Source organism: Vigna umbellata, chromosome 7 (assembly GCF_029865625.1).
Source record: "Vigna umbellata cultivar VRB3 chromosome 7, Vumbellata_1.0, whole genome shotgun sequence".
In the NCBI taxonomy this organism is placed as follows: Eukaryota; Viridiplantae; Streptophyta; class Magnoliopsida; order Fabales; family Fabaceae; genus Vigna; species Vigna umbellata.
This window is the reverse complement of record NC_142171.1, coordinates 27,189,955-27,216,496: the sequence shown is the minus strand read 5'-3', so window position 1 is coordinate 27,216,496 and position 26,542 is coordinate 27,189,955. Positions and strand designations below refer to the sequence as shown.

The following is a 26,542-nucleotide window of genomic DNA, read 5'->3' as shown; positions in this document are numbered from 1 at the left end:
GTACATGCATTTAATAATTTATACGTTGATAGAGTATTGAATCATGATTCGTAATATAAGCATTTAGTACGAGTCTAAGCCTTTTCAAACTAATGACATTTGATAAGATATATAGTATTTACTACTTCTTTCTTCTAGACATGTTTTGTCAAATATTGTTTAACCTTTTATAAGTGACACGTCATGATTTATCTTATAAGTGTTTAATAAAAATGCATTTTGTCCATACACTATATTTCACTAAATAATATTTCGTTAAATATTGTTTATTAAACTTCAAAACTCGAAATGCTAAACATTCTATTCTTTTTAGACAATCTTATTTTAACACCTATATCTGAAAATGAGGATGACGACACCTCAGGAACTCCTTTCTCATGTATTCAACACTATAAAACCCTAATTCCCAAAAAAAAAATCCCTATGTTTGTAACACCAAAAAACCCAAATCTTTTGATTTCACATAAAAACTCTTTTTCAATTTCAATATAATCTTTCCATTTCACCATTCATTCTATTTGCTTAACATGGTTTGTTTTAATTAAAACGTTAAAATGTGTTGTATTTTATAACGTTTAATTTTCATTCAAAATATAATATTCAACAAATTACAAACACGTGCCACTCGACGTGTAAGTAGGATATATACTTAAGTGGACACCATTTGCCACGTGAAAATGAAAAACTAAAGTCATTACTTTTCAAAGTAGAATAAAAATTTTGAACAAGGACCATTTATACATACAAAAAAAATATTTAACCCTTTTATCTTATTAACATATGTCAAGAAAAACAATTTGAATAGACAATATATATTTTTAACTTAAGTTTAGTCAAATATTAAATTTATTTATTTTTTAAAATCTTAAATAAACAATTCAACTCTCTTATTTATCATGTATTTAACGTTTTCACACCAAGATAATATTTTGTATATTTATTTTATTTTATCTTCTGTGATTCAATGTATTTCTGATTTCTGTTTCTATTAAGTTCTTAAGATCATTGCAGTTGATGATTTTTATATTTCTGTTTTTTCAAACTTTGCAAAATCTTCAATTTTGGTTTAATTCAAGGCTCTGTATACGTTTTAATTCTTTCATTTTAATACAATTAGGTATAGAGTATTCATTTGAGACGTCTTAAGAAAAAACTTGTTTGTTAGAATATAAAAAGTAAAATAAATGCAAGCAATTCTAAATATTTTAGACCAAAATTATAGTTTTTCTAAAATTTTATTAGAACTATATTGTAAAAAAAAGCAAAAATTTGTGGAACAGTAACTAAGGGGATCAAGATTACAATTCAAATCATTTATATTAAAAGACATTGTTCATGTAATATACATAGAGGTTATTATATTAAAAAATGATTTTTAAGTCTAATTAACCTTACAAAACTTCAAGCGTGAGAATAAAAAGTAATAAGTGGTCTGATAACGGTCCAACAACGGGTGAAATAGAATACCTATATAGATCTCGTTAGGATAAGTTTCAACCATAACTCCGATATCATGTTAGAAAGTAATTTTTTTAAGTCTAACTCAACCCTGTAAAATCGGTTTATAAGATGAGGTTTGTACTTACTTGTATATTATAAATTGATCTTATCTTTAATCAATGTAAAATTTCCAACATATTGCCAGCGTAATATTATTTTCTTAAAATTCATAACATATATGAAAATGTTTAATTAATATTAAAAGTTCTATGGACTGTGTCTGTTTACACACACAAAGCCTATTATTAGTGAGAATATGAGAATGAAAATGCTAGAAAGATAAATAATATTGAATGAATATTGGAAACATTCTTCCAAAAAAAAGAATATTAGAAAGAAACCCACTTGAAGTGATATTCACATTCTATGACCATTGACTATAATGAAAAAGACAAAATTAATGACCGTTTGTTGCGGATAAAGTCGCGTTCGTTTCCTATTATTATCATTATTTTTATTTTATATTAATATTTTGAAGGTTTATTCTATTTGCGAAGGCAACGAAAACATGTCGTTTTTTCAGTTGAGAGAGTCTTCTTGGAATTTCAGACACAAACGACACCATCCAGATACAACCTCAAAAGAGTTGTTGTTCGGTAAACATCACTTATTTTTTCTTTTTACTCTTTATTAAATAATACATGCATTTATAATATATACTCTTAATATTAATTAACTTTTTTTCATTGTCATCGCATCAGTAATTTTAACTTCGAAAGTACTACAAAATATAAATACTTTTTTAAGAGAATTTGATGCTTGAAAAAGGAGCCGTATCTAATTCATTTTCCAAGATTATGGCATCATAAGAAAATCTTCGTAAAAAATCTATTTTATAATTTGTTTTTTTATGTAAAAACATTTGATAGAATAGAAATTTTTAACTTCTTAAGAATATGAGATTAGGAAACTAATTTTTTAAAACAATATTTTAGTAAAGTTGTTAAAATGGAGCATGTGATCCAATGATTCACTACGAGTTAATCATTTAATAAGTCAACTCAATTCGACTCACTTACTAATAAATTTAAGAAATTTGAATTGGATCTAATTCATCAAGAGTTGTAGATTAAACAAATACAAAAACTAATATCATTTTTTCTTTATTCTATCAGTTTTGTAATATGTAACCAAAATTTAAAAAGTCTTATTTTAATTTTTTTCTTTATTTTAGACAATAAATAAATCATTTATTCCAAAACTAAATCATAGTTTTAAATAAAATCTAAAAAAACATGTTTTTTTTTCTATGTTTGAATTGGTGAGCCAATATGACTCACTATGGATTCAACCTAAGTGAGTCAAATTCTTAATGAGTTATGTTATTTTTTACCTATCTTGGAATTTGTAATATTTTTTAACTTAAAAATTACTTGAATTTGTGTATTGGATTTATTTAGGAGTTTTAATTCAATTTCACAACTTTAATTTTTAGTCAAATTTTCTAAAATAATTAAATATCACAATAAATGTTCATTAAGTTGAAATGAACATTTTATTAAAGAATATCGTACTACTCTCATTGATAAAGATAACAAAATGAGTCACCCCACCACATTTTAGCCCATCCCACATTTGGCTTGCAAAAAATGAGCTGGTCTAGTTCATCCCACTTAAAAATTGTAGATTAATTTTTTTGTCCTGTCATCAGACTCGTCCGTGACCAACACAAGATTTAAATAACTTTATTTTTATTTAATTAAATTAGTAAAAATAATAATTTGTATAGACCTATTTCTTAAAAATAAGTAATATTCATAATTATATAATTTATAATCTTTAAGTATAAGTCTATTAAAAATATAAATATAAATGACTTTGAACTTGATTGAAATAAGAAAAAAAACATAAATGATGGAGCTATTTTTGAATGAAATGGACACAAATGTGAATTACTTTTAAATGAAATGGACTAAGAAAAAATGTAAATGAACAAGTTGCATAAAAAATATATACACGACATAATGTGTTAGTGTTACAAGATTTTGGAAATTTAAATTAATATGAATTATATTCCTCTGTATACTACATATTTTTTTATGCTTAATATTATTGAACTTGAAAAATGAAATAAATTCTACGCGTTTTTTCTATTATTATTATAAAACATGCTTTGCGAGTTAGTGTCCTAAAATAATGAATTAAGAATTTTTTTTTTCTATAAAAAGTAACATCTAAAATCTGATAAAAGAACATGTTTTACGTTTTTAATAAAAAATAATATTTTTAACTTGGTCGCCGATCCTTTAAGGACACGGATTAACATTTAATTTGTCCAACGATTTTAAAGACCAGTTAATTTAAAACCAGTTTTAAATTAAATTTGAACTTATTTATTCCACGACTTTAATGCATACTTAATTAACTAATTAATTAAAATTAATTAATTAATTTAAATGCTTCACAGTGAAAAGACAAGCATGCCCCCATAAAATTTAAGACACAGAATCGTTCAACCATCTTCCTAAAACTACGTCACATTATTTTTTCTTTTTCTATATTATGAAAGTTTAAAAATTTGATGGATCAATCACTTAGTCTTTTGTACTAATTGAGTAAGAAGCGCGTGAACAAAGTTTCAGAAAAAACTATAAAAATGGAAGAATCATGATTAGACACATAGCATTGAATCGTGAGAGAATAACACTTGCAAATTGTTCATACGTCAAAAGTTTCCAACAAGAGTTTCGAAGGCATGGGATCATGTCCCAGAAACAATAAATTCGAGCTTTCAAAGTCCAAAACTCAGCACAATTAATTTTGAATGTGACGAGTGACTGAGGCAAAAGGGTCTTCAGAAGAAGCTGTTTCACACAGAAAATTGAAGAGAGAAGAAGGGCTATATATAGGGATAGATAGAGAGAAAATCTGAGAAGGGTGTGAAGAGAAGAACAAAATGGCCGGTGGTGGTGGTGAAGAAGGGAACAACTTGGAATTCACTCCCACTTGGGTGGTTGCTGTTGTTTGTTCTGTGATCGTTGCTGCATCATTTGCTGCAGAACGGTTTCTTCACTATGGAGGGAAGTTTCTCAAGAAGAAGAATCAGAAGCCACTCTATGAAGCTCTGCTGAAGATCAAAGAAGGTTCTTCTCTTCTTTCCCTTTCCTTTTATTGTGTTGGTTTGACAGATAATAGTTGTTAACAATGCATGTGTTTTGGTTGTTCTTTTGGTATGGTTGTCTTTGAGTTAGACTTTTGCAACACCAACTGTTTGATGAAGGCTAAAAAAAGAAGATATTGAATATGTTTAGGGAATCTAACTGTTAGTCTAATTAGTAATACAAAAATTCGTAAATCTGTTACAGTTTTTGGGTTGAAAATGGTGTTACTGTCTTGTATAAATTTGATTTCAAGTTTCATTTGTGTTCAATATCTTTGCCCAATGAAGTATCCCTTTTGAAAGACAACTTATTATTAATGAGTTCATTTCCTAAATTTGATCCTGATGTCTAATGGGTATGCTGACATTTCTGATAAGAAAAATGGGATGTGATCAATTTTGCCACAAACTTTAGGTTCTTAGCCAAACACATGCTTTTGGGGTTTTGGTGTGCTTCTCAAACTAGAGCTCCACCAGAATATATAAGGAGGGATGAGTTGCTGAGATAAAGCTCTAATTTTGATTCAAGAATGTTCCTATTTTAGCTTAATGATTAATGTGTATGCAGAGACTTCTGATATGAAAAAATGGGGTGTGATTAATTTTCTGTTTTTGTTTCAGAGTTGATGCTGTTGGGATTTATTTCTCTGCTGCTGACTGTAACACAAAATGGGATCATCAAAATCTGTGTTCCTGAGGGTTGGACTCACCACATGCTTCCTTGCAGTCTTAAGGATAAAGAAGAGAAAGAATCAGCAAAACTCACAGAACATTTTCAGACTTTTTTCTCTTTCAGTCATATTCCTGCCACTGTTAGGCATCTTTTAGCTGATAATGAGGATCACCAACCAACAGCTGCTGAAAAACTTGGACACTGTGCTAAGAAGGTATCAGAGCAGTAGAAAAAATGATCATACTAAGTTTTTCTTGGCCATTTTTTTCTTTGATGATTTCTCATTTTGTATGCCTTTGATGTTCTGTTTCATTCCACATCTTAACCAAAGTGTAATGCAAATTTTCCTTTCAGGGCAAGGTTCCTCTGTTATCTGTGGAGGCACTGCATCATCTGCATATCTTTATTTTTGTCCTGGCCATTGTTCATGTGACATTTTGTGTTCTCACTGTTATGTTTGGAGGGATAAAAGTGAGAGCATAATTTGCTGTTTTTTTCTTACAAGATGTGCTTTCTGAAAGATTTTTTTACTGATAAATTACTCTAATTAACAGATAAGTCAGTGGAAGCACTGGGAAAACTCAATTGGAGATGAAAATAATGGAACACCAGGTAAGAAGAGATACGCTGTTCGGTACTGAACATCATGAAAGCTATCAAATTTTTTATTTTTGGTCTACTGACTTCTTTATGTGCATATTGATTTCATTCAGATTTGGAATCAACAGTGACTCATGTTCGTGAACACGCTTTCATCCAGAATCGCTTTACTGGTTTTGGCAAAGATTCTGCTCTCTTGGGTTGGGTGGTAAGCTATTTACAAGTATTATTGCTCTCAAACTTATACAATTTAAGAGTTCATATAAAATTCATATAAATAGCAATGAAAGAATTAAACAATGTATAAAAAAATTTCATAAATTTATTATTTTAATGTTTTGAGTTAGAAGTAAAGTTAATTCCTTTTATAAGTTTCATTCTGGTCTCATTGTTAATCAACTTTCTTTTCTAGTAATTTCACTTGAAGACATACTATTGTCATATTTCCATTGCAAGTTAATTCAACCAAACACAAACACATGTTATATTTCTTTTACCAATTAACAATTTTTCTAAGGGTTTAACATTATATAGCTGTTACTAATTTTTCATTTTTTCTTCAGAAATCATTTTTCAAGCAATTTTATGGATCCGTGACAAAGTTAGATTATGTGACATTAAGGCTTGGTTTCATAATGGTAAGGTTCTAAATGTTCTGCAAACTAAGCTGGTATTGCCATGATTGATGATACATAATACTATCTATTTTGTATCTCTGTTTTAGACTCATTGCAGAGGAAATCCAAAGTTTAATTTTCATAAATACATGATTCGTGCCCTTGAAGACGATTTCAAGAAAGTTGTTGGAATAAGGTATGTGCCTTCTGAACAATAATTCTTTAATAATTATCGGTTTAATAACATTTTTAATCCGTCTAACAAAAAATTTATATATATTTTCAGTTTTTATTCAAGGTGATTTTATATTTTTTTTCAAAACTTTAATGTGATTCTTTTTATTAGATTCGTGCTAACATCATTTCTTCTACTTTACTTTTGAAATTGGACAATAAATATTTAAGAAATAGTGAATAACTATATTTACATATACAAAGTTATTTTTTTAAGCGTTAACTCTCGTATAACAGAAAAAAATATATATTAAATCTTCTTTTAAAAAATATAGGTTAAATCAATTTTTTTTTGTAAAAAGTCTTAAATCAGTCTTTTGTTTTCTTTTTTTTATACGTCTTAATTTAGTTTTTATTTCAAAAAATTTGATGTAATCATGCTTTTCCTATTATGATTTTACTAACTCTATTAAGCTATCACGTAACTTCATCAATAAGTAATTAATGGCTAAAATTTTTTTTATGTTATTTGGCTGGCCAAGTTTTTTATTCTTTAAAGTTACAATTATTGTGCAGTTGGTATCTTTGGATCTTTGTGGTCATCTTCATGTTGCTTAATATCAATGGTAAGCTTTGGATTTTTGGTAATCTCATACCTAAACTGAACTTAAATGTATTGAAAACATTTAGAAAAAAAAAACACTTAGCTTAGTACTTAATATAAAGAAATCCATTTAATGTCATGAACAATTTTGTTGATAAAGAGAATCTGAAGGGATTTTTCTTAGTATGTGCTTAATTCCTAGAAGGAACAATGAACATTGTTAACAATGAACATAGTTAATAATGCCATGTTTTGTTTTTCGTAGTTGTCTAAGAATATTAACTTGATTCCCAAATTGCTTTCCCAGGTTGGCACACATATTTCTGGATTTCTTTCATTCCTCTCATTGTAAGTATAATGTTCATAGAAAAGAACCAAACAAATTTAGGGTTTGTAGGGAATTGTCAATAAAAGAGACAAACTTTGGTTTCTAATCAACAATGTGTGCTCATATATAACTTGTGTATTTATGTTGTAATTGTGGAACTAATGTTTGTTTGGTTGGTTTGAAATGTTCAGCTTCTACTAGCTGTGGGTACGAAGTTGGAGCATGTAATAATTCAACTAGCTCATGAAGTAGCTGAGAAACATTCAGCCATAGAAGGTGAATTAGTTGTTCAACCAAGAGATGATCACTTTTGGTTTCATCGCCCCCACATTGTCCTCTTCTTGATTCACTTCATCCTTTTCCAAAATGCTTTTGAGATAGCATTCTTCTTTTGGATATTGGTAAGCACGCTTTTTTTTTCTCCATTTTTGGTTTTTGTGAGTATAGAAGGAGTTGGAGACAAGTATGTCATAACCAAAATGACTATATAACCTTATTGGTTTGTGTTTTTCAGTTTACATATGGCTTTGACTCATGTATCATGGGACGAGTCCGTTACATTATTCCAAGGCTTGTTATTGGGTAACTACAATATTATCTCTTTGTTGTACATTTAAAATATACTGATTTTAATATGTTAAAATATATTAAAAAAATCAATATACAAAAATATGTGTATTTTGAAGTTACAACATAAGAATAACACAAAAAAAAAAGTTAGATTATTGCTTAAATTGTTCATTATTTTTTTACATTTGACTCCATCATGAGCATTCTAATTAATTTCAATCTTTTTCCTCTCTTCTTTGTGGGTTTGTTTTGTAGAGTATTTATTCAAGTACTATGTAGCTATAGTACCCTACCACTTTACGCAATTGTAACACAGGTGAGTTTTCTTTCAAAGTCAAATTGCAAGATCGCTATTCGTTTAAATTTAATTTTTCTTTGCATTCACATTCAAAACAATCAAACAAATTTAGACAATATTATTATAAACTTGAAAATTTCAAAGTTATCAATAATTTATCATTAAATAAAATTTTATTTAAAAACTTGTAACACATGTTACATGCAATGTAGATGGGAACTCACTTTAAGAAGGCTATATTTGATGAACAAGTGCAAGCACGTCTTGTTGGTTGGGCACAAAAGGCAAAGAAGAAAGGTTTGAGAGGTGATGGTAATGGCCTATCTGCTCAAGGAAGTGCTCAGGTGGGTGCTGGAATTCAACTGGGACCAGTCTTCAGGAGGGCATCTGCCCCAGAAGACAATGTTATTGTCCCTAGAAATGAAGGGCATGAATGAGTGTGGCTGCCCTAAACAAATGTTTTCAACCATATTAATTATATAGTTTCAGGTGTTGTAAGTTTGCTCAGTCTCAAATCAGCAAAGAATAACCCCACAATGTTGTGGCGGAGAGCAAATACCCTACATGATGGGACATAGTGGATTAGTGTGCATTAGGAAAATGTTATCCATTAGGCAGGATTTTGTGATAGAAATAGAAATTTTCAATCGTTAAAACTTGCTGTATATATATATCGTGAATTGGATTAAAAAATGTTGGACCCTTTTTCTAATAGAAACTTATATTTAATAAATATTTTAATGGACTTTTTCAATCTTTTAAGAATACAAAAAGCATGAGTAATAAGATTAAACAAAAAAATTACATAAGAATTTATACTGTTCCATTTCGATTTAAAAGAATTTATATCCAGTTTTCTCCAAATAATCTTAGTTATAAAAGGATTTCTACTATGATGATGTAGACTTTAAAGATATACGAGTTTAATTTGTAAACCTAAACTTTAACAACCAAAAAGAAAAAAATATTTGCAAGCTATGTTACACACAACTTTTGTTTCTTGCTCACACAGCAAGTACCCAATACAACATATTGATTTAGAATGAAAGTAAAAAACTATATACAGCTAAAGTGAAGATTTCAACCTGGACTAACAGTCAGGCACATCTAGACATGCTTAGTCTTTACTACTTCTTGATATTCCCAAGTGTCTAACCTTTGAACTCTTTAATCACTCTTCTTTATTCGAAATTCTCTGTTCAGGATCTCACTATAATTATTTTTGAATTGAAGTAGTCTTACATTTATAGAACACCTGTTACTGATGTTATTATGTATTAATTTAATCGATTAGTGGCTTTAACTAATTGTATTATCACAAAAAGAGATTAAAGAATTGTAATATAGCATTTTTCACATTTTCAGACTAGTTTGGACATCATAATACCTATCATTAATTTGTACGTTCTTCCTTGTATATATATCACAAGTGCAAGAGACACAAACAAAGAGCGGCTCTTGACATGCTTCCAGTGAGAGGGACCCATGGAAGAATCGAACATACACCGGAATGAGAGGGATCTAGAGGCTGTATAGGTATGAGACTATACAGTTGAAGGATAGTTTAAAGGAATTGTTTTGGCCTAATTTAGGGATGGGTGACCTTTTGGGAAGTTTACGTATAATATTTTAAAAACAAATGTAAATTTATAAGTTTTATTTTTAGAAACATAAATTTACATCTCTCAAATCCACGTTTGACCTAAAACAAATATAACTAGCTCGATTTCCTTTAAAAACACTTATACATTTATCACCAAACCATTGAGTTATTTAAAGGGCTCCCCTTTCAACAATTTAAATCACCATTTAATCAATTATGGATTCATAACACATAAAATCTAACATAGTTTCACAACTTATTTAATTAAGCAAGGAACATTAATTAACATCATAAAAAACACTTAAACATTTATTATCAAAACCATTTGAGCAAAGGAAGTGTTGTTAATCTTTTGTCAATCATGAGAGGTGTATTGTAAACCTCTACTCTATTTCATTTTTAAGTTGTTGGTTTATTTCTAGTTATTGATTGATCCCTCTTTTAGAGAGATTAAAACCTTGATGCATGACTTTTTAATCTGCATCAGTATAAAACCTTGTGAATTAATTTTTAAAAAGGGAAGTCCGTTTAAAAAAAAGCTAGTTTTAACGAAAAATCAATTCACCCCCTCTTGGTTATTATCGAAGACCGAACATTCTATTGTGTGTTTCTAACACATTTGCTGCCTCTTCCAGTTACAACTTCTTTAGTACATAAAGAAGGGGTAATGAAAGCGAGTTTTATTAAGAAGTTTCATAAGAAGGTCAAAAGTACTGAAGAAGAAAATAAAAATAAAAGTGGCGCAAAAACTACATGCGAAGGATGTTACGTTTGAGTCTTATAGTCGCACTTACATGTTGACACATTATTTACAAAAATATCACCGCATATTTTTAACGTCTTACCTTCTTTATTCAGACGTAAAAATCTCGACATAATAGACTTTTTTTGTACTAGTAATAGTCTATTTAGTATAATATCCGATTGTCCTTTAAAATTAAATTGAATGGTTGATATAGTGGTTAGACATTCCCTCTAACTCACAAGTTATTAAGTCGGTTCATCACGTAATATAAAATTTTGCATTTGTTTTCACATATTTGAAAATTTATCAAACCAATGACTTAATCTAACCATTAATTCTCACACATCATCCATTAATGTTAGCATTATTATTTTTGTTATAATTAAAACTATTATATATAAAGGGAAATAAATATCTTTATATTTTTTTTATCAAATTTAAAAGATACACAACATTTTCTAAAAAATTTAATATACTCCTTAGCATATAAAAAATATATAACTAGTAAGATATGTTTAAATAGATTCAAATAATAATAAAATTTTGTGTGTATGTCTGCATGTGTTTGCGCTCGTGCACGCGTGTATGCATTCAGCGTGCGTGCATGAGTGCACGTGTGGGTGTGTGTGAAGATTTAGGTAAATGTATGTAATTTTATGAAGAATTATAATATTTACTAGAAAAGGTGTATAGAATTTACTTGCAATTTTTTTTAAAAAAATATTACAAAGTTTACGGTTTTTGTCAAAATATTTTATATTGATTAATATTACTTCAGTATTTGTGGATTTATATATATATATATATATATATATATATATATATATATATATATATATATATATATATATATATTAATTTCAAAATATCCCATCAACGTGTTGTTACCTTGTGTGCATTGAGTTTAGTCCTGTTAGAAGTTTTGTGTTTCAATTTTATGAATAGAGAAAGTATAGTTTTAACTAAAAAAAGGTTCAATGTTATTTGGTATGAGCAAAATAAACTCTATTTGAGTTATCTAAATGAGTAAGTTGTTACGATAGAAAACTTTGACATTATAGTGCAAAGAAAGATCATGACAAGGGTTACTTTTGGTGTCAAAATAGATTATACAAGAGAATGAAGAGCAAGAAGAAGAGTAATGTTCCCAATCCAAATTCAAATCCACCAATATCATGGTTGGAGATGCTTGCATGGTGATTTACAGCATAGTTAGATGAGTTGCCAAAAGGAAAAGAAGAAGGCAAGTGAATAAACACATACACTAAAAGAACAAGAAACACCAAGATTAGGGTTGTGACACTTTTCTCTTCAACTTCTGAAACCCATTGAAACGAAGATGATAAGGTATCTATAAAGGGAAACAAACTAGGCCAATAGATTAGGAAGCCCAAGCAAAGCAAGAATAGAGAAGGCATCAATGGTGATGGCCCTCTTTCCATCTTCTCACTAACCAATATCTTACAATGTTCAAAGAAGAATTGAAAAATTTATAAGAGAAACATTGTGTGTTGTAACATGTTTTGCCACATAGGAATTAATAATAATATAAACTTTGTTCTCTTATATTTGGTGACATATGTCTTATAGTTGGTTGAGCTATCCCAACATCTCGTGATGTAATAAAGACCACTTTTGAATATATATCATTTTCTCAATACACAATATAATATTATCAACATGCAAGTCATGCATATGTAGGCATATGAAGTTGGATACCAACCACAATTTTTTTAGTCTCTACTTTTAACCTGAGCCTAAAATGGTCAAAAAATGATCTTTTAAGAATATTAATTGATAAATATACAGCATGAAGATAGTCTTGTTTCAAAACAATGGTAGTTATGACTTTTTTTCTCCAAACAAGTGTTTTCATTAAGTTGAAAAGAAAAAAAATACATTATATTTTTTGTGCATTGATTCCCCGAATATTACACTTTCCATTTCATTTACGAAAAAAAGAAGAAAAATGTTACTTACTAATATGCGAAACACTTTTTTTTATTTTCAGACTATTTTAATTTGAACATAATTTTCATTAATTGAAAATTATAAGAGTGTAGGACTCTTACATCCTACTAAATAAATCACTTTCATGATTACGGAGTTTTTAATGAGTTGTCTGGATTCTAATCTTGATCCCTTAATTATCAATTAACAATTTTGTGCATTTTTTTTAACGATTTTAGTTCTTAAAGTTTAGGAAATTTATAATTTTACATGCACTTTTTTATATTTTAATTAAGAATGTTTTTTCTTACGGCGTCTTAAATGAATGCGTTATCCCTAATTATATTGAAATGAAAGAAGATTTTGCAAAGTTTGGAAAAACAGAAAAATAAAAATCATACAAGCAATGATCTTAAGAACTTAACAGAAAAAGAAATCATAAATAAATTGAATCACATCACCAACAGTAAAATAAAATCAATATTTCAAATATGTTGGTGTAAAAACATTAACTATACAATAAATAAATAAATGTTGAATTGTGTATTTAAGATTTTTAATTTTTTTTTCTAAAATAATTTTTTTATGAAACTTAAGTTAAAACATACACACTATCAAGTTAAGTTGTTTTTCATAAGAGATACATATGGCTCATAATTATTTGGCTATGATACTTAACTAAAACAAAATAAGTTTGCTAAAAGATAGGTGTTCTTTCAACACAACCATAGTTAAAATCATAAGTATTATTTCGACACAATCACTTCTAACTTAGCATAAATATTTTTTTGGACTTAGTCAATTCTAACTTTTGATAAAAAAAAATTTGACATCTAAACTATCACAAGTTTCACTCATTAAAACATAGTTACCATCTTAAGAAGGAATACAAGCTAAAACGTAGTCTTCTCTAGACTGTTGTAAACACAAATGATGTTTTTTCTCACAAACTGAATGTTAAAGATTGCTTGCAAACACAATACTTTAAGAGATTTAATGTAAGCATCCGCATCAACTTTTATTCTTCACAAAGATAATTGAGAATAAAAGAGCTATTAAAAATCCATGTTAAGTCATTGCAAGGCTATATGCTTTTCGTCTTCTTCATCTTCTCTTTCTCCATGTTCAAACACGTATACAAATTAAATATTCTCTATGCCATTGAAAATTCTTTTGGAATCAGTGTGAGGTTATATGTCTTTCTTCTTATTTTGTCTTTGCATCTAACCAAGTCCATGCCCATGTACAAATTAAATGTTTTCCAGACAGGATTAAATGTGTGGCTTCTTTGTAAAACTCCTTTAATACACTAGGATATGTGGATTTTTGCACATAACTTGATGCAACTTCTTAACTTTACAAGAACAGTTGTTTACGTGAAGCAACTTTAAACACATTCTTCAATAGATCTTGATGTAGAAATTTCAAAGTGAGATTTTCTCAAGAGAAACACAAAGATGAACATTGCATGAAGTCACCATACATATCAAATTTCACATAGTATATGAACATAGTAATAACAAGCTTGTATCAAAAGTTCTTTATATAATCCTTCTTATCTTTTCTTCAAAGCTTCTATCTATTTATAGTTTTTCTTCAAAAATGTCTGTTAGATAAAGAGGTTGCCTTCATGATAGCTAGTAACCTTTTTAGGTGGGAAGTCAAACTCATTCTACTTTGTAGGTACAATGCATTAAAAAATATATTAAAATGAAAAATTTGTATTCATACCATAAATCAGATTTCCTTTTTTTTTTTCCTAAAAACATATATATTGATTTCATGAATCACGACATGGAGTAAAAAAAAATGTGAACTTAAAAGGTGAGAAACCCTGTGATATTTGGTGATTCATAACTTTTTGTTAATTATGACATTATAGTGGTATATGTTGGTTAAGATGTAATGTATGAGATACGCATTTTCTTCTGTTTAGATAAAATATTTGATATAAACTTAAGAAAATCACTAATCAACAAACTTAATCACAAAAGAAATTGTTATAAATTAAAAGGAATTTTATTGACCTGTATTTTCAATTAGAAACGAACTCGTTATATATATAAATAGTAAAAGATTTGTTTAATGTCCTATGCAACTTCTAACTATTTCCATTTAAAACAGTTAGTTGTGAATTCAAAACACCTTTACAACAACCAACAAAAAAGAAAACATATGCTCGTGTGTTGAATATATATTTAGATATGTGAGTTGTATCAATACAAAATTTTTACTATAAAATTAGCAAAAGAAGAAACGTTCACATGCACACCAACTTTTATCAAAAATTACTTACACTTTCAAATAAGATTGAATCTTCACAATGACAAATCATTCGTATTGTTCACATATGGTATGCATTATTCATATTATTATTTTTAATTTACCTAATTTATCTATTCTTTTATAATTTATTTGAACTATACTTAAAAGCATTAACACCATAAACAAAATTATAGGTAACAATACTTTCTTGTATGCAGGTGAATATGAAGTTTATATTTTCATTTTCAATACTTCTTTTGCTACCAAGCGCATCATATTCACAATATCAAAATCCTATAAATCTAATCAAGACAGGTACTTTTGTATCTGAAAGTTTTGAAATGGAACCAGGACTAATCATATCAAAAACACTCATGGATATAGAGTTTCCAAAAGGTCACATTGGAGTTAAAAGTTTTGATGTTGAACTAGTTGATCAAGAAGGAAATTCTATACCCTCATATGAAACATACCTTCACCATTGGTTTGCCGTAAAATACCATCAAAATATTACCATGTCGCACGATCCTAAGCTTATTCGTCAAGAAGATTTCATTTATCTAAGAAATGAAGGCACATGCAATGACTATATTCTTCCACATTATTGGGGATTTGGAGTGGAATCACGGGGAACAACATCAAAAATTCCTGATCCTTTTGCAATAGAAGTAGGTAACCCTACAAAAATTCAAAATGGATTTGAAGAGAAATGGTTACTCAACATCATGGTCATTGATACACGTGGTGCACAAGACAAGAAAGGTTGCACAGAATGTAGATGTGACCTTATTAATCTTCCAAAAGACTTCTATAATGTCACAAGAGATATACATAATCAAGCAATAACTCCTACAAATTACAAAGGTGGACTATTTTGTTGTCAAGATAATGTACAATGCAAACTAAGTGAAGATTTTCAAGGTCCAAGAAGAAATGTTTCCATGAGATACAAAATAAGTTGGATTGATTGGAATGAAAATCAAGTACCACTCAAGGTTTATATACTTGACTCAACAGATAAAGTAAGATCAAATGGTTCCCAAATAATTCATGATTGTCAGGTAAATGATTCTTTTCAATATTTCATTTTTGAATAATGATTCTTTGACACACATAAAGTTTTTATGTTCATTTGACACTATCTTTACTTACTTTTTACTCTCTTCTTTCTTGAAAAAATACAAAAAATTACACTTTTATGACCATTTTACTCTTATACTTTGTGTTAAATGAATGTAAAAGTGTGTCATGATAATATTACTTTTTTTCTTAACATAATAAGTAAATCTTTTAGTTTTCATTATATTGAATAAACAACAAAGGTTTTTTAATTCTTTGCAGGCAGAGTATACTATTCAACCAAATGGTGTTGGTGACACTCCTCTTGTTCAAAAGGCAGATATACCAATGGAAAAAGGAGGTTATTTAATCTTTGGTACTGCCCATATGCACTCAGGAGCTGTGAACGCAACTTTATATGGACAGGTGTTAAACAATTTTATAATGAATTATTTTTGTGATTATTTTGTTTACTATGTTGTTTCCTTGTGATTGCAAGATGTGTCATATGGTAATGCATTTAGAATTATAAAATTGTAATTCTTTTATATTTTAGGATGGAAGGATTCTATGTACTTCAACATCAAAGTATGGAACAGGAATAGAGGCAGGAAATGAAGAAGGATATTTGATTGGAATGTCGGTTTGTTATCCACAACCTGGATCTATCCAGATTAAAGATGGTGAAATTTTGACTGTGGAATCTAGATATAAAAATGAATTTCGTACGGGAGCTATGGGTCATTTCTACATCTATATTGCTGAGAATATACCATAAGAATATTACAAATATTTTATTTCTTTTTCACAATTTGCTGAACTTGTTTTCTACATAGTTTGTTTCACCATAAGAAAAGTTTCAAAATTTCTTTTTGCCCTTGTGTTACTTAATGTTTTTTTATTGTATATGCCATGAGGACCTATAAAAGAGGAAAAATACTATTAATTTGGTCCAATATCAATTATTTCATACTTTAAAACCATATTATGTTTCTTTTCATCCAAATTTTCTTGTGTTGTTTATAGCATATATTTGTCACTCATTATAATCTCCACATAAGAGTATAATAAGGATAATTACTTCAATTTGTTTGCATTATATACTATAAATAATAAATTTAAATGTGTTTTATTTATACAATCAAAGAAACCTTTACATATATGATAAAATAATTCAATAAATAGGAGTGCTTTTTTTTAACTTTTTAAAATTATTTTTTTCCTTTACAATGTGGACTGAAAAACAATAAACAACCATATTTTTTAAAATTATAGAAATATACAATTGAATAAAAGGTACCTAAAAATGTAAAGAAAAACAAATGATTGGTAAATTTTATTACCTTTTCACTAAAATGATTATATTTAATTATTAAACATTTATTTATCATATATCCTTTAATTTGTTTCAAAGTCTATTTTATAACTATTTTACTTCATGTAGGAATCTCGATTGAAGTAGCAAACACACTCTATAAGAGAGGATGGAATAAAATTATATAGTTTTTTTGAAAGCCTTAGATAATCTAACAAGTAAAAGAAAAATAATTTACATTGGTTCACCTGGTCATTCTCCTTATAAGAACAATTTATGTTCTACCAATCAAAACTTATTGTAAAGACAAGAACTAACCTTCCTCGATTAAATATTCTTCATTTTCATTCATAACTAAAATTACTTAAAAATGGAAAAATAAATATTATCATGTATTTTAATGTAATTTATAGAAATAAAAATATCTATCATTCATAAGTTGTTGCTAATAAGCAAAAAAAAAAAAGTTCTAAGTTTTTTACTTTAGTCATGCTTAATAAAGTGTGTCATTTTCACTCTTTAGACCACGATTTTATACCCTTGTCAATTTTGCTTTGCCTAATTCTGAAATATTGTTGTGTGTATCTTTACAAAGTGCGGAATACCAAGTTTAATAATCTTCCCAAGTAAAATATTACATAGGAAACTTATGTTTTTCTCTTCTAACTTCTTGGATTTTATATTAGGTTTAACGAATAAGATTATTGTTTATATAATCTTGGGAAAAAAAATTTAAGTTGATAATATTTTTGTTTGAATCATTGCATAATGATATGCTTAAGGTTGATGCTCCAATGCAATTAATTTAACCAATGCAATTAATTTTCTAGCAAGTATATTTGATAGTTTGTAGTACAACAAGTGTCATATTCACCCGGATTTGGTAGAGTACACAATTATTAAATTGGTTTGATTTTTGTTTTGTTAAAAATATTAGAAAGTGGGTTTTAAGCCTAACTCAACCCCACAAAACCGGCTTTTAAGGTGAGGTTTGCACCTCACTTATATATTATAAATTGGCCTTATCTCTAGTCGATGTGGGACTTCCAACACACCCCCTTCACGCCGAGGTATAGACATCTCGTGCGTAATAGTAGAAATTGGGTGGTCCGATAACGGCCCGATAGCGGGTGGAATAGAAGAATAGAATGCCCACTTAGAACTCGCTAGGATAGGCACTAACCATGGCTCTGATACCATATTAGAAAGTGGGTTTTAAGCCTAACTCAACCCCACAAAACCGGCTTTTAAGGTGAGGTTTGCACCTCACTTATATATTATAAATTGGCCTTATCTCTAGTCGATGTGGGACTTCCAACAAAAAAGGATGAAAACATAATTAATGTGTAAAAGTGCTTATTTAGTATAACAAAGACGTATTGAAATAGTATTCAGTTGAAAGATTGATTTCAATATGATAAAGAGGTGTTAAGGCTAGATTTCATCACTTTGTCACACTCTTGTACCAATTCAATTATTGTTCCTGTCATCTAAAAGCAGGAGAGAATCAGTTAAACCACAACTTTGAACCAATTCCCATTCCATTCCAAGCCAATGAAATAAGATAAGTAATGGGCTCATCCAACAACAAACACAAATTAATTCATAAACATGTAACAAAAGCATACTTTAAGAAATAAAACAATATTAATACAAGAGAGTTCCAAAGGATTACATCTTGACCTCCACACAAAAAGAGGCTTAGCTCCTCATAATATATGCAAACATTACAATGCTTGAGTAGCCATATCCTTATGCATTCCCTAATAATTACAAAGGAAAGTGTTTCCAAAGACTCTAAAAGTTTCTCAAAGTATCCCTCAAAATGTCTATCTAAAACAAGGGTGTAACTCTATTTTTATAAACTAATAGGACAATGCCTAAAAGTTCACTTGTGGCTCAACAATAGAGGTTTCCTTCCCATGTGGGTTTACTTTTATGGTCCAGCCTCATGTAGAGTGCTCAACTCCTAAGATAACCTTTTGAGAAGGAGTCTTCATGGCTTAGCCTCAAATTTGGTGCTTGAGGTTTCCTCTTCCAAGGGGTTTAGTCTTTGTGGCTCAACCTCAATTTTACCACTCAATCGCATCAATCACAGTTAGAGTTGTCAAAACGGGTAACTCGGCTCGACCCGGTCCTGCTCATCACAGGTTGCTCACTTAGTGAGCCAACCTAACCTGGCTCACTTATTAGCAAGTTGAAAAAAATTCAAACCTAATTCGACCCACCACGGGTTGATGAGTTAAACGGATTGACTCACTGACTCATTTAATTATAAGTTTTTTTAAAAATAAAAAAGTTACAATTTTTTTAATTCAAATCTAAGTAAACGTCACACTAAAATTATGTTAAACTCCAAAGACAATTTAAAATAAAAAGAAAAAAGTATCATACAATCAAGGCGTAATCCAAAAACATGTACAAAAGGCGAACAAATAGGTTTTTAATATTGATAATTTTTGTATCACTTGTCCATTTATAATATTAGAGTCTTGAATAGATAAATATATAATATTTCTCTCTTGAAACATCTTCTTCTTTATGACCATCTACAATATAATAAAAAAATGATAACTAATAATATTGAAACACAATAATAAATAATTAAATTAAATTAGGTGGGTTTGTGAGCCAACCCGACTCACCACGGGTTCAACCCGGTGAGTTGGGTTCTAAGTGAGCTGGGTTGAAAACTAGTCTGCACAAAAAATTACATTTTTTTTCAAATCCAACCCGGCTCAAACCCATGACGAGCCGAGTTGGCTCGCGAGTTACAATCCATTTTGATAGAACTAATCACAGTTTGCCCATAATTGCTTGAATTTTATCGAGTTTCTCTATTTTTCCACTTTGACTCTCTTATGGTACTAGAAATTACAAAACAAACTTTAATTCAAAATTAACACAATCAAAAGAAGATAAATGCCCAATTTATCTCAAAATCAACTAAAGTTGCGCAATTATCAATACCGCCTATTAGACCCCTTTAGGATGCTACTAAACACTTAGAAAATTTTCGGACAAATAAACGTATTTATTTTCATCATAAAATTAGAAAATTAAAACGTTCATTTATTTCATCAACTAAATGTTCCACTTAATAAAATGTATTTCTAATAAAAAAACATTTAGAAATATTCAATAATTAACGTTTGTCCAAAATACATCCAAAATACAAGAAAACATGTTCCTGGTACAACCCCCATGCTCCTCACTATTGTGCATTTGTACCACCATCTGCAGCGTTATTTGTTCACATATAACATAGGTCATACGATCATCACAAGTGGAAAACAAAACCACAAATATACAAGGGTGAACTAACTTAACAGAAAACATAATAATTAAAATTATAGATAATTAACAATAATCTGCCATAACACGCCTCATTAAATCGTTCGATGATTCATAAATACCGCATAATCAAATGATAATTATTGTCGTATCATCTAGCAACCATGAATCTATGTGTAGACTCGACTCCAAGAGGTTCAATCATCACATATTCCTTGCACATAATTTACCATTCAAAACGAGTTCATGTGTCAATATTCACCACTCTTGTAAAGAGTTTCCAGGAAAAATTGAACAAAAATAAAATAAAAAATGAAAAAGATGCTCCACCACATCAAAAGGAGCATTTGTCGTTAAGGAATATGGATAATATATGGCATATCACGACCATACACAAATTTTAAAGGAGAAATGTTATGAGAAGTGTGAAAGAAATAATTACACATAGTTTTACCTATGATAAGAAGTGAATCCGGAGCTTCGGAAATTCTTAAACAAAATATCATAGATATGTCTCAAGATATTTACTAAGAACATCAAAAGTAAGCATCACTTTGAAGGTGAGATAAGCTAGCGAAATCTGTAAGAAAACGTCTTAAAACTAAAATAAATGAATGAATTTAAAATTAAAATCACGGTCATTCAAAATCGCTATTGTAAAATTTTATCACAATATAAATAAAAGCTTGAGCATAATATTTAAAATTTAATATTCATAGATGAAAAACTGAAAAATATTTTGAGATACATAATATTGTATTTTATAGGATCTTTTAGTGGTATACTTTAGCTAATATATAATGTATGAGGTACACATTTTCTTATGTTTAGGTAAAATATTTAATAAAGTTGAAAAACACTCATTACAAACTTAATCACAAAATAAAAATTAGGGTTAAATATGTTTTTAGTCCCTGAACTATCAGACGATTTTGTTTTTAGTCCCTGCTCAGAACTTTGATGGTTTTTAGTCCTTATAGTTTTGAAACTCTGAGTATTAGTCCTTAAAAATGGACGGTGTTAAGTTTTTGTGGATGTGGCAAACGGCGATGCCACGTGATCACTGATCTCTGCCTTCACTCTCTGCCACGTGGGATGTTTAACTGTTGAACTGAGATTAAGTCAGTTAAGCACTTCGTGATCTTTTATAAATGAGATTTGAAGAAGTTTGGTTGTTCTTCGTGGCTGCAGCTGAGGAGAAAGAACTTGGGTACATCTGAAGGTTGGAGTTGGTATTGCTGAGGTAAGTTTGTATGTTTTGGTTTTGGTCTTCTTCTGTTCTTCGTGTGAATATGACGATTTGGGATATAGGGTTTTTGTGGGCACCAAAGCTGATGAAGGGATTGTTTTCTTGTAGTGAAATGAAAGGTGACAGTGGAGGAAATGGTTGGACGCGAAGGTCAATTGGTTCGTCTAAGTCGCAAAGCTGTGGATCATCTTCACGGTTACCTTCTAAATTGTGTGGTTGTGGTGAAACATTGTTGGTTTTGAAGGCAACTACTGTGAAGAACAAAGGAAGATTGTTTTATAGATGTAGAAATTGGGCAGTAAGTGATTAAATATTTCATTTCATTTGCTGAATTTTGAATTAATCCTGTGTTGTTTTGATTGCAGAGTAATTCAAGTTGTAATTACTTTGAATGGCATGATGAAGGAGTTTCTGAAACTGAAGGAAGCTTTGAAAGAAAACGTGAAGAACTTCAAATGTGTTTGGAAAATGAAAAACTCGTATTGGATCTAAGGAAGAAGAACGACAAGTTGAAAAGGAAATTAGAAGAAGAGAAGAAAGTTGGAAAAATGATGTTGTTGTTGTTTATCTTGTCATGGGCGTTAACAATTTTCTTTTGTATTATGTTTTTGTTAAAGATGAATTGTAACTAAGAATTATGATTGAATAAAATGAGGATTGTCTGGAAATTGTTTATGTTGTTGTTTGTTTTCCCTTTAACATTCCACTGTTACTGGTATATTCATTTATGTTAATAAAGAAAACAGTTCACAGCATAAGAAAGCACAGGCAGAGTATCTGTAAATGTGGACTTGGAATAAATAAAGTTAACTTGCCATTATGCAAAGATGGAATACAACTGGAAGTTTAGTGGTCCCTTTGAAAATGAAGTGGTCACATACTATTAAATAACATAAGTTTAGTGGTCCCTTTCCACTACAAAAAATATTAAAAGCAACCACACCAACCACTGTAGGCAGTACTATAATTGTTCCCTTAGTGGGTCACTGTGAATTACAAAATTCAATACAATAAAGGGTTGGCTACAATAATTCTTCAATTGGTACTAGCTTGGGACCCTAGATGTTGTGCAGCTAGTCTTGAGGATGTTCTTCTTCCACCGTCGTGCCTTGATGCAGGTCCTGCTCCACTGGCACTTCTTCCCCGTTTTGATGTTCCTCCTCCTTGGTGACTTGATGCAGCTCCTGCTTCACTGCCAGTTGTTCTTCCCCTTGTTGATGTTGGTCCTCCTTCTGACGTTGATGGAGGTGCTTGTGGTTGAGAACCTCCTGCACTGGAAGTGGCCCTTGTGCTGCCAAATCCTCCTGAACTGGAAGTGGCCCTTGTGTTCTGTAAATGGAAGTAAGCAACATTGCAATTGTAAGATTGTAAATAAGTTTGAATGTGTAAATAAGTGAAGTTGTAAAAGATTGATTTTGTACCTTTTTGTTTGCCCTTTTACATGTTCTTACATTATGACCAAATTCATTGCAGCTGCTACACTTCATAAGAAGATTCGTCTTTGATAATTTTGTATGAGTGACATATTCATCAGCCTCCCTTCTTCTTAGTTTTCTAGGCCTCCCAGGGGGTGTTTTATAAATTGGAGGCAGTAGGGAACCAAATTCAGAAGTAGACCACAATTGTTGTCCATTGATTGGAACAATCTCAGGGCCATAAGAAGTGTCATAAGCCTCTCTCTTGTAATAAGGATGTACATAGTCTTCAGGGTTTTCTTGTTTGTAATTGATGGCAGCCACAGCGTGCCTACAAGGAATTCCTACCAAATCCCAAAAGTAACAACTACATGAATGGTTACTAAGGTCAACTACAAATTTATCCATAGTAAACTCGTGAGTGATTTCAAATTTTGCTCCCCCTGCCCAAGTTGGAATCCAATTTCCACTCTTCTCAACTTCCCCAGCAAGCCTATTTCGTGGTTTAGGCATCACAACTCCTGTATATGTCTTTGCTTTTTCTCTAAGTGTTGCAAACCTCCTCATAATGTAAGTTCTAATCCATTCCATCATAGTTATGATAGGTTTGTCTCTAGCTAGTAAAATTGTACTATTAAATGACTCAGACAAATTATTTAACAAGACATCGCATCTAGGATAACTACTAAATGCATGTTTACACCAACGATTAGTTGGAATAGATAGCAACCAATTGTAAGCATCAATGTTAACATTGGACAACTCACCCATTTTCTTTTCCCAATCCTGTTTGAATGTGGCCTTTGCAGCCCCCATCATAAGATCTCTAATAAGCACTCCTCCACCAAACTTCTTCTTGTAATTGTTATACAAGTGCCTTAAGCACAATCTATGTTCCACTCCTTCCAAGATCTCATCAAAAACTGTCATTAGTCCCTACAAATCATAAAAGTTTGTCATTAGTCCCTGCAATTCAGAAAAGGTCTTGCTCAATAGTAAGTATTCCAATTGCTACTGTATAAAAATAGGGAAATATTAAAATGAAGATACCTTTTGTTGATCAGAGATGAAAACCCAACGTTGACAATCAATTCCTCCAATATCTTCTAGTAGTAGTGTCAAAAACCATCTCCAACTCTCTTTGCACTCATTTTCAACCACAGCAAAAGCTAGTGGGAAGTATTGGTCATTCGGGTCTCTGCCCACTGCCACCAACAGCTGACCCCCATATGTTGTCTTCAGATGACAACCATCTACCCCTATGAAGGGCCTACAACTTCCTAAGAAGCCTTGCTTACAACCCTCTAAACACATATAGAATGAGCCAAATCTTGGAGGCAAACTTGGTTGGGGTTGATTGACTTTAATTTTAAATGTTCCAGCCTTCACTCTTAGCAATTCACCCACATAATCATATACACGACCGTATTGTCGCTCTCCATCACCAACCAAAGAATCCAAGGCAATTTGCTTTGCCTTTCCAGCTTTCCAAGCAGTGATTCCAACACTGAATGACTTCTTAATGTCATCAATTATTTGGTTGACAGTCATGTTAGCCACATTTACAAACCTATCTACTAATACTTGTGCAATCCAGTTCACATTTGCACTTTTGTTTCCAAAGGTCCTTCCACAACTGTGTCGTCCAACCAAGGTTTTCACCCTAAATGTTTGCTTCCCTCCTACCTTGCTAGCCATAATCAGAAAACCACATTTGTTTTTACAAACTGCCCTTACTCTGAACATCAAACCCATCATCTTCATTAGCCATTCTGTCTTCTTCACTGTCATCCATACATTCTTCAGCTGAAGCTTCTACTTCCCCCTCAACAACATTCCCCCCTTCCTCTTCTTCCCCAAGATAATCATATTCATCACCACCAACAAACTCTTGTTCTTCCTGACCCATTTGAACATCTTCATGTTCATCATGACCATCACACGCTTCTTCTTCCTCACCCATTTCAACCTCTTCATGCTCATCATCACCATCACACTCTTCTTCCTCACTCATTTGCACCTCTTGTTGTTCATGACCACCACCAAACTCTTCTTCTTCCTCACCCATTTGAACCTCTTGCTGTTCCTCACCACCATCACACTCTTCCTCCTCACCCTTTTCAACCTCTTCCTGTTCATGACCACCATCACAGTCTTCCTCACCCTTATCAACCTCCTGCTGTTCATCACCACCATCACAGTCTTCCTCACCCTCTTCTAGACCCATTCCACCCTCTTGTACAATCTCATCCACTTTGGAAACCACTTCCTCCGTGTCTATGTTTCCTTTTTCAACATCACCCTCTTCCACTTCCTCAGCCACTTCACCACAACTAAGAAAGTGAACTTCCACTGCCTCACTAGGAACATGTTGAACATAAATTTCTACCTCTTCGTTATTCTCCTCTGCATAATTAGCCAAGTACAGTGCTTCACTGTCATCACTCAATAATCTGACATTATTCATCAGCCTTTGTTTGGACCCCTTCCACCAAAGTTTGAAGTCTGCATCATACTTAAATTCTTTAACTATTCCAACCGCTTCAAAATATGACCAACGATCCGGACAACTCCTTTGATCACGTGTATCTCTCCCCCAACATACTGTAGCCCCTTATTACTAACAAACTTCCCCATGTGATGCAAACAAATGTCAAAAACCATTTCTAGACCTACATTCACACATCAACGCTTTACGCACAAATTGGAACAACCATAACCGAAACACAAAAACAATACCTTAACTTACCTTTACGCTTGTCTTTACGCTTGTCTTTGACGACCACCGGAACGACCACCGCAACCACCACCGCAACCACCACCGCAAAGGACAACCAAGATACAATGCTTCCTGTCAAAGGTTTCCACTACAATGCTTCCACTAAAACTACGTTTTCCCCCCAATTCAAATATTTACTTTTGACAAATTCTGAACCCTATATCTAATTTCAATCAACAACGTAATTAACTGACTTAATCTCAGTTCAACAGTTAAACATCCCACGTGGCAGAGAGTGAAGGCAGAGATCAGTGATCACGTGGCATCGCCGTTTGCCACATCCACAAAAACTTAACACCGTCCATTTTTAAGGACTAATACTCAGAGTTTCAAAACTATAAGGACTAAAAATCATCAAAGTTCTGAGCAGGGACTAAAAACAAAATCGTCTGATAGTTCAGGGA

At 30.8% G+C, this 26,542-nt stretch overlaps 3 protein-coding genes and 1 long non-coding RNA gene across 4 annotated transcripts; 2 read left to right on the top strand and 2 right to left on the bottom strand.

Annotated features, from left to right (window-relative positions):
* Positions 1-4,078: 4,078 nt before the first annotated feature.
* Positions 4,079-9,218, top strand: LOC124838027 (MLO-like protein 1). The gene is made up of 13 exons (XM_047313532.2): positions 4,079-4,583; positions 5,222-5,487; positions 5,628-5,744; positions 5,828-5,885; positions 5,987-6,081; positions 6,437-6,511; positions 6,598-6,686; positions 7,241-7,290; positions 7,576-7,616; positions 7,788-7,997; positions 8,111-8,178; positions 8,422-8,482; positions 8,677-9,218. The coding sequence occupies exons 1-13, from the start codon at positions 4,397-4,399 to the stop codon at positions 8,899-8,901; spliced, it is 1,542 nt and encodes a 513-aa protein (XP_047169488.2). The 5' UTR covers positions 4,079-4,396; the 3' UTR covers positions 8,902-9,218.
* Positions 9,219-15,251: 6,033 nt separating this feature from the next.
* Positions 15,252-16,864, top strand: LOC124838031 (uncharacterized). The gene is made up of 3 exons (XM_047313538.2): positions 15,252-16,088; positions 16,369-16,512; positions 16,643-16,864. Exons 1-3 carry the CDS (start codon positions 15,252-15,254, stop codon positions 16,862-16,864), a joined length of 1,203 nt encoding a protein of 400 aa, XP_047169494.2.
* Positions 16,865-22,743: 5,879 nt separating this feature from the next.
* LOC148195615 (uncharacterized) lies at positions 22,744-23,585 on the bottom strand. The gene is made up of 2 exons (XR_015780616.1): positions 23,366-23,585; positions 22,744-23,273 (listed from the first exon to the last, which is right to left on the bottom strand). It is a non-coding gene; the product is annotated as an uncharacterized LOC148195615 (long non-coding RNA).
* A 63-nt stretch (positions 23,586-23,648) lies between these two features.
* LOC148195614 (protein FAR-RED ELONGATED HYPOCOTYL 3-like) lies at positions 23,649-25,057 on the bottom strand. Its single transcript, XM_088095257.1, has 3 exons — positions 24,410-25,057; positions 23,756-24,295; positions 23,649-23,690 (listed from the first exon to the last, which is right to left on the bottom strand). Exons 1-3 carry the CDS (start codon positions 25,055-25,057, stop codon positions 23,649-23,651), a joined length of 1,230 nt encoding a protein of 409 aa, XP_087951383.1.
* Positions 25,058-26,542: the final 1,485 nt, after the last annotated feature.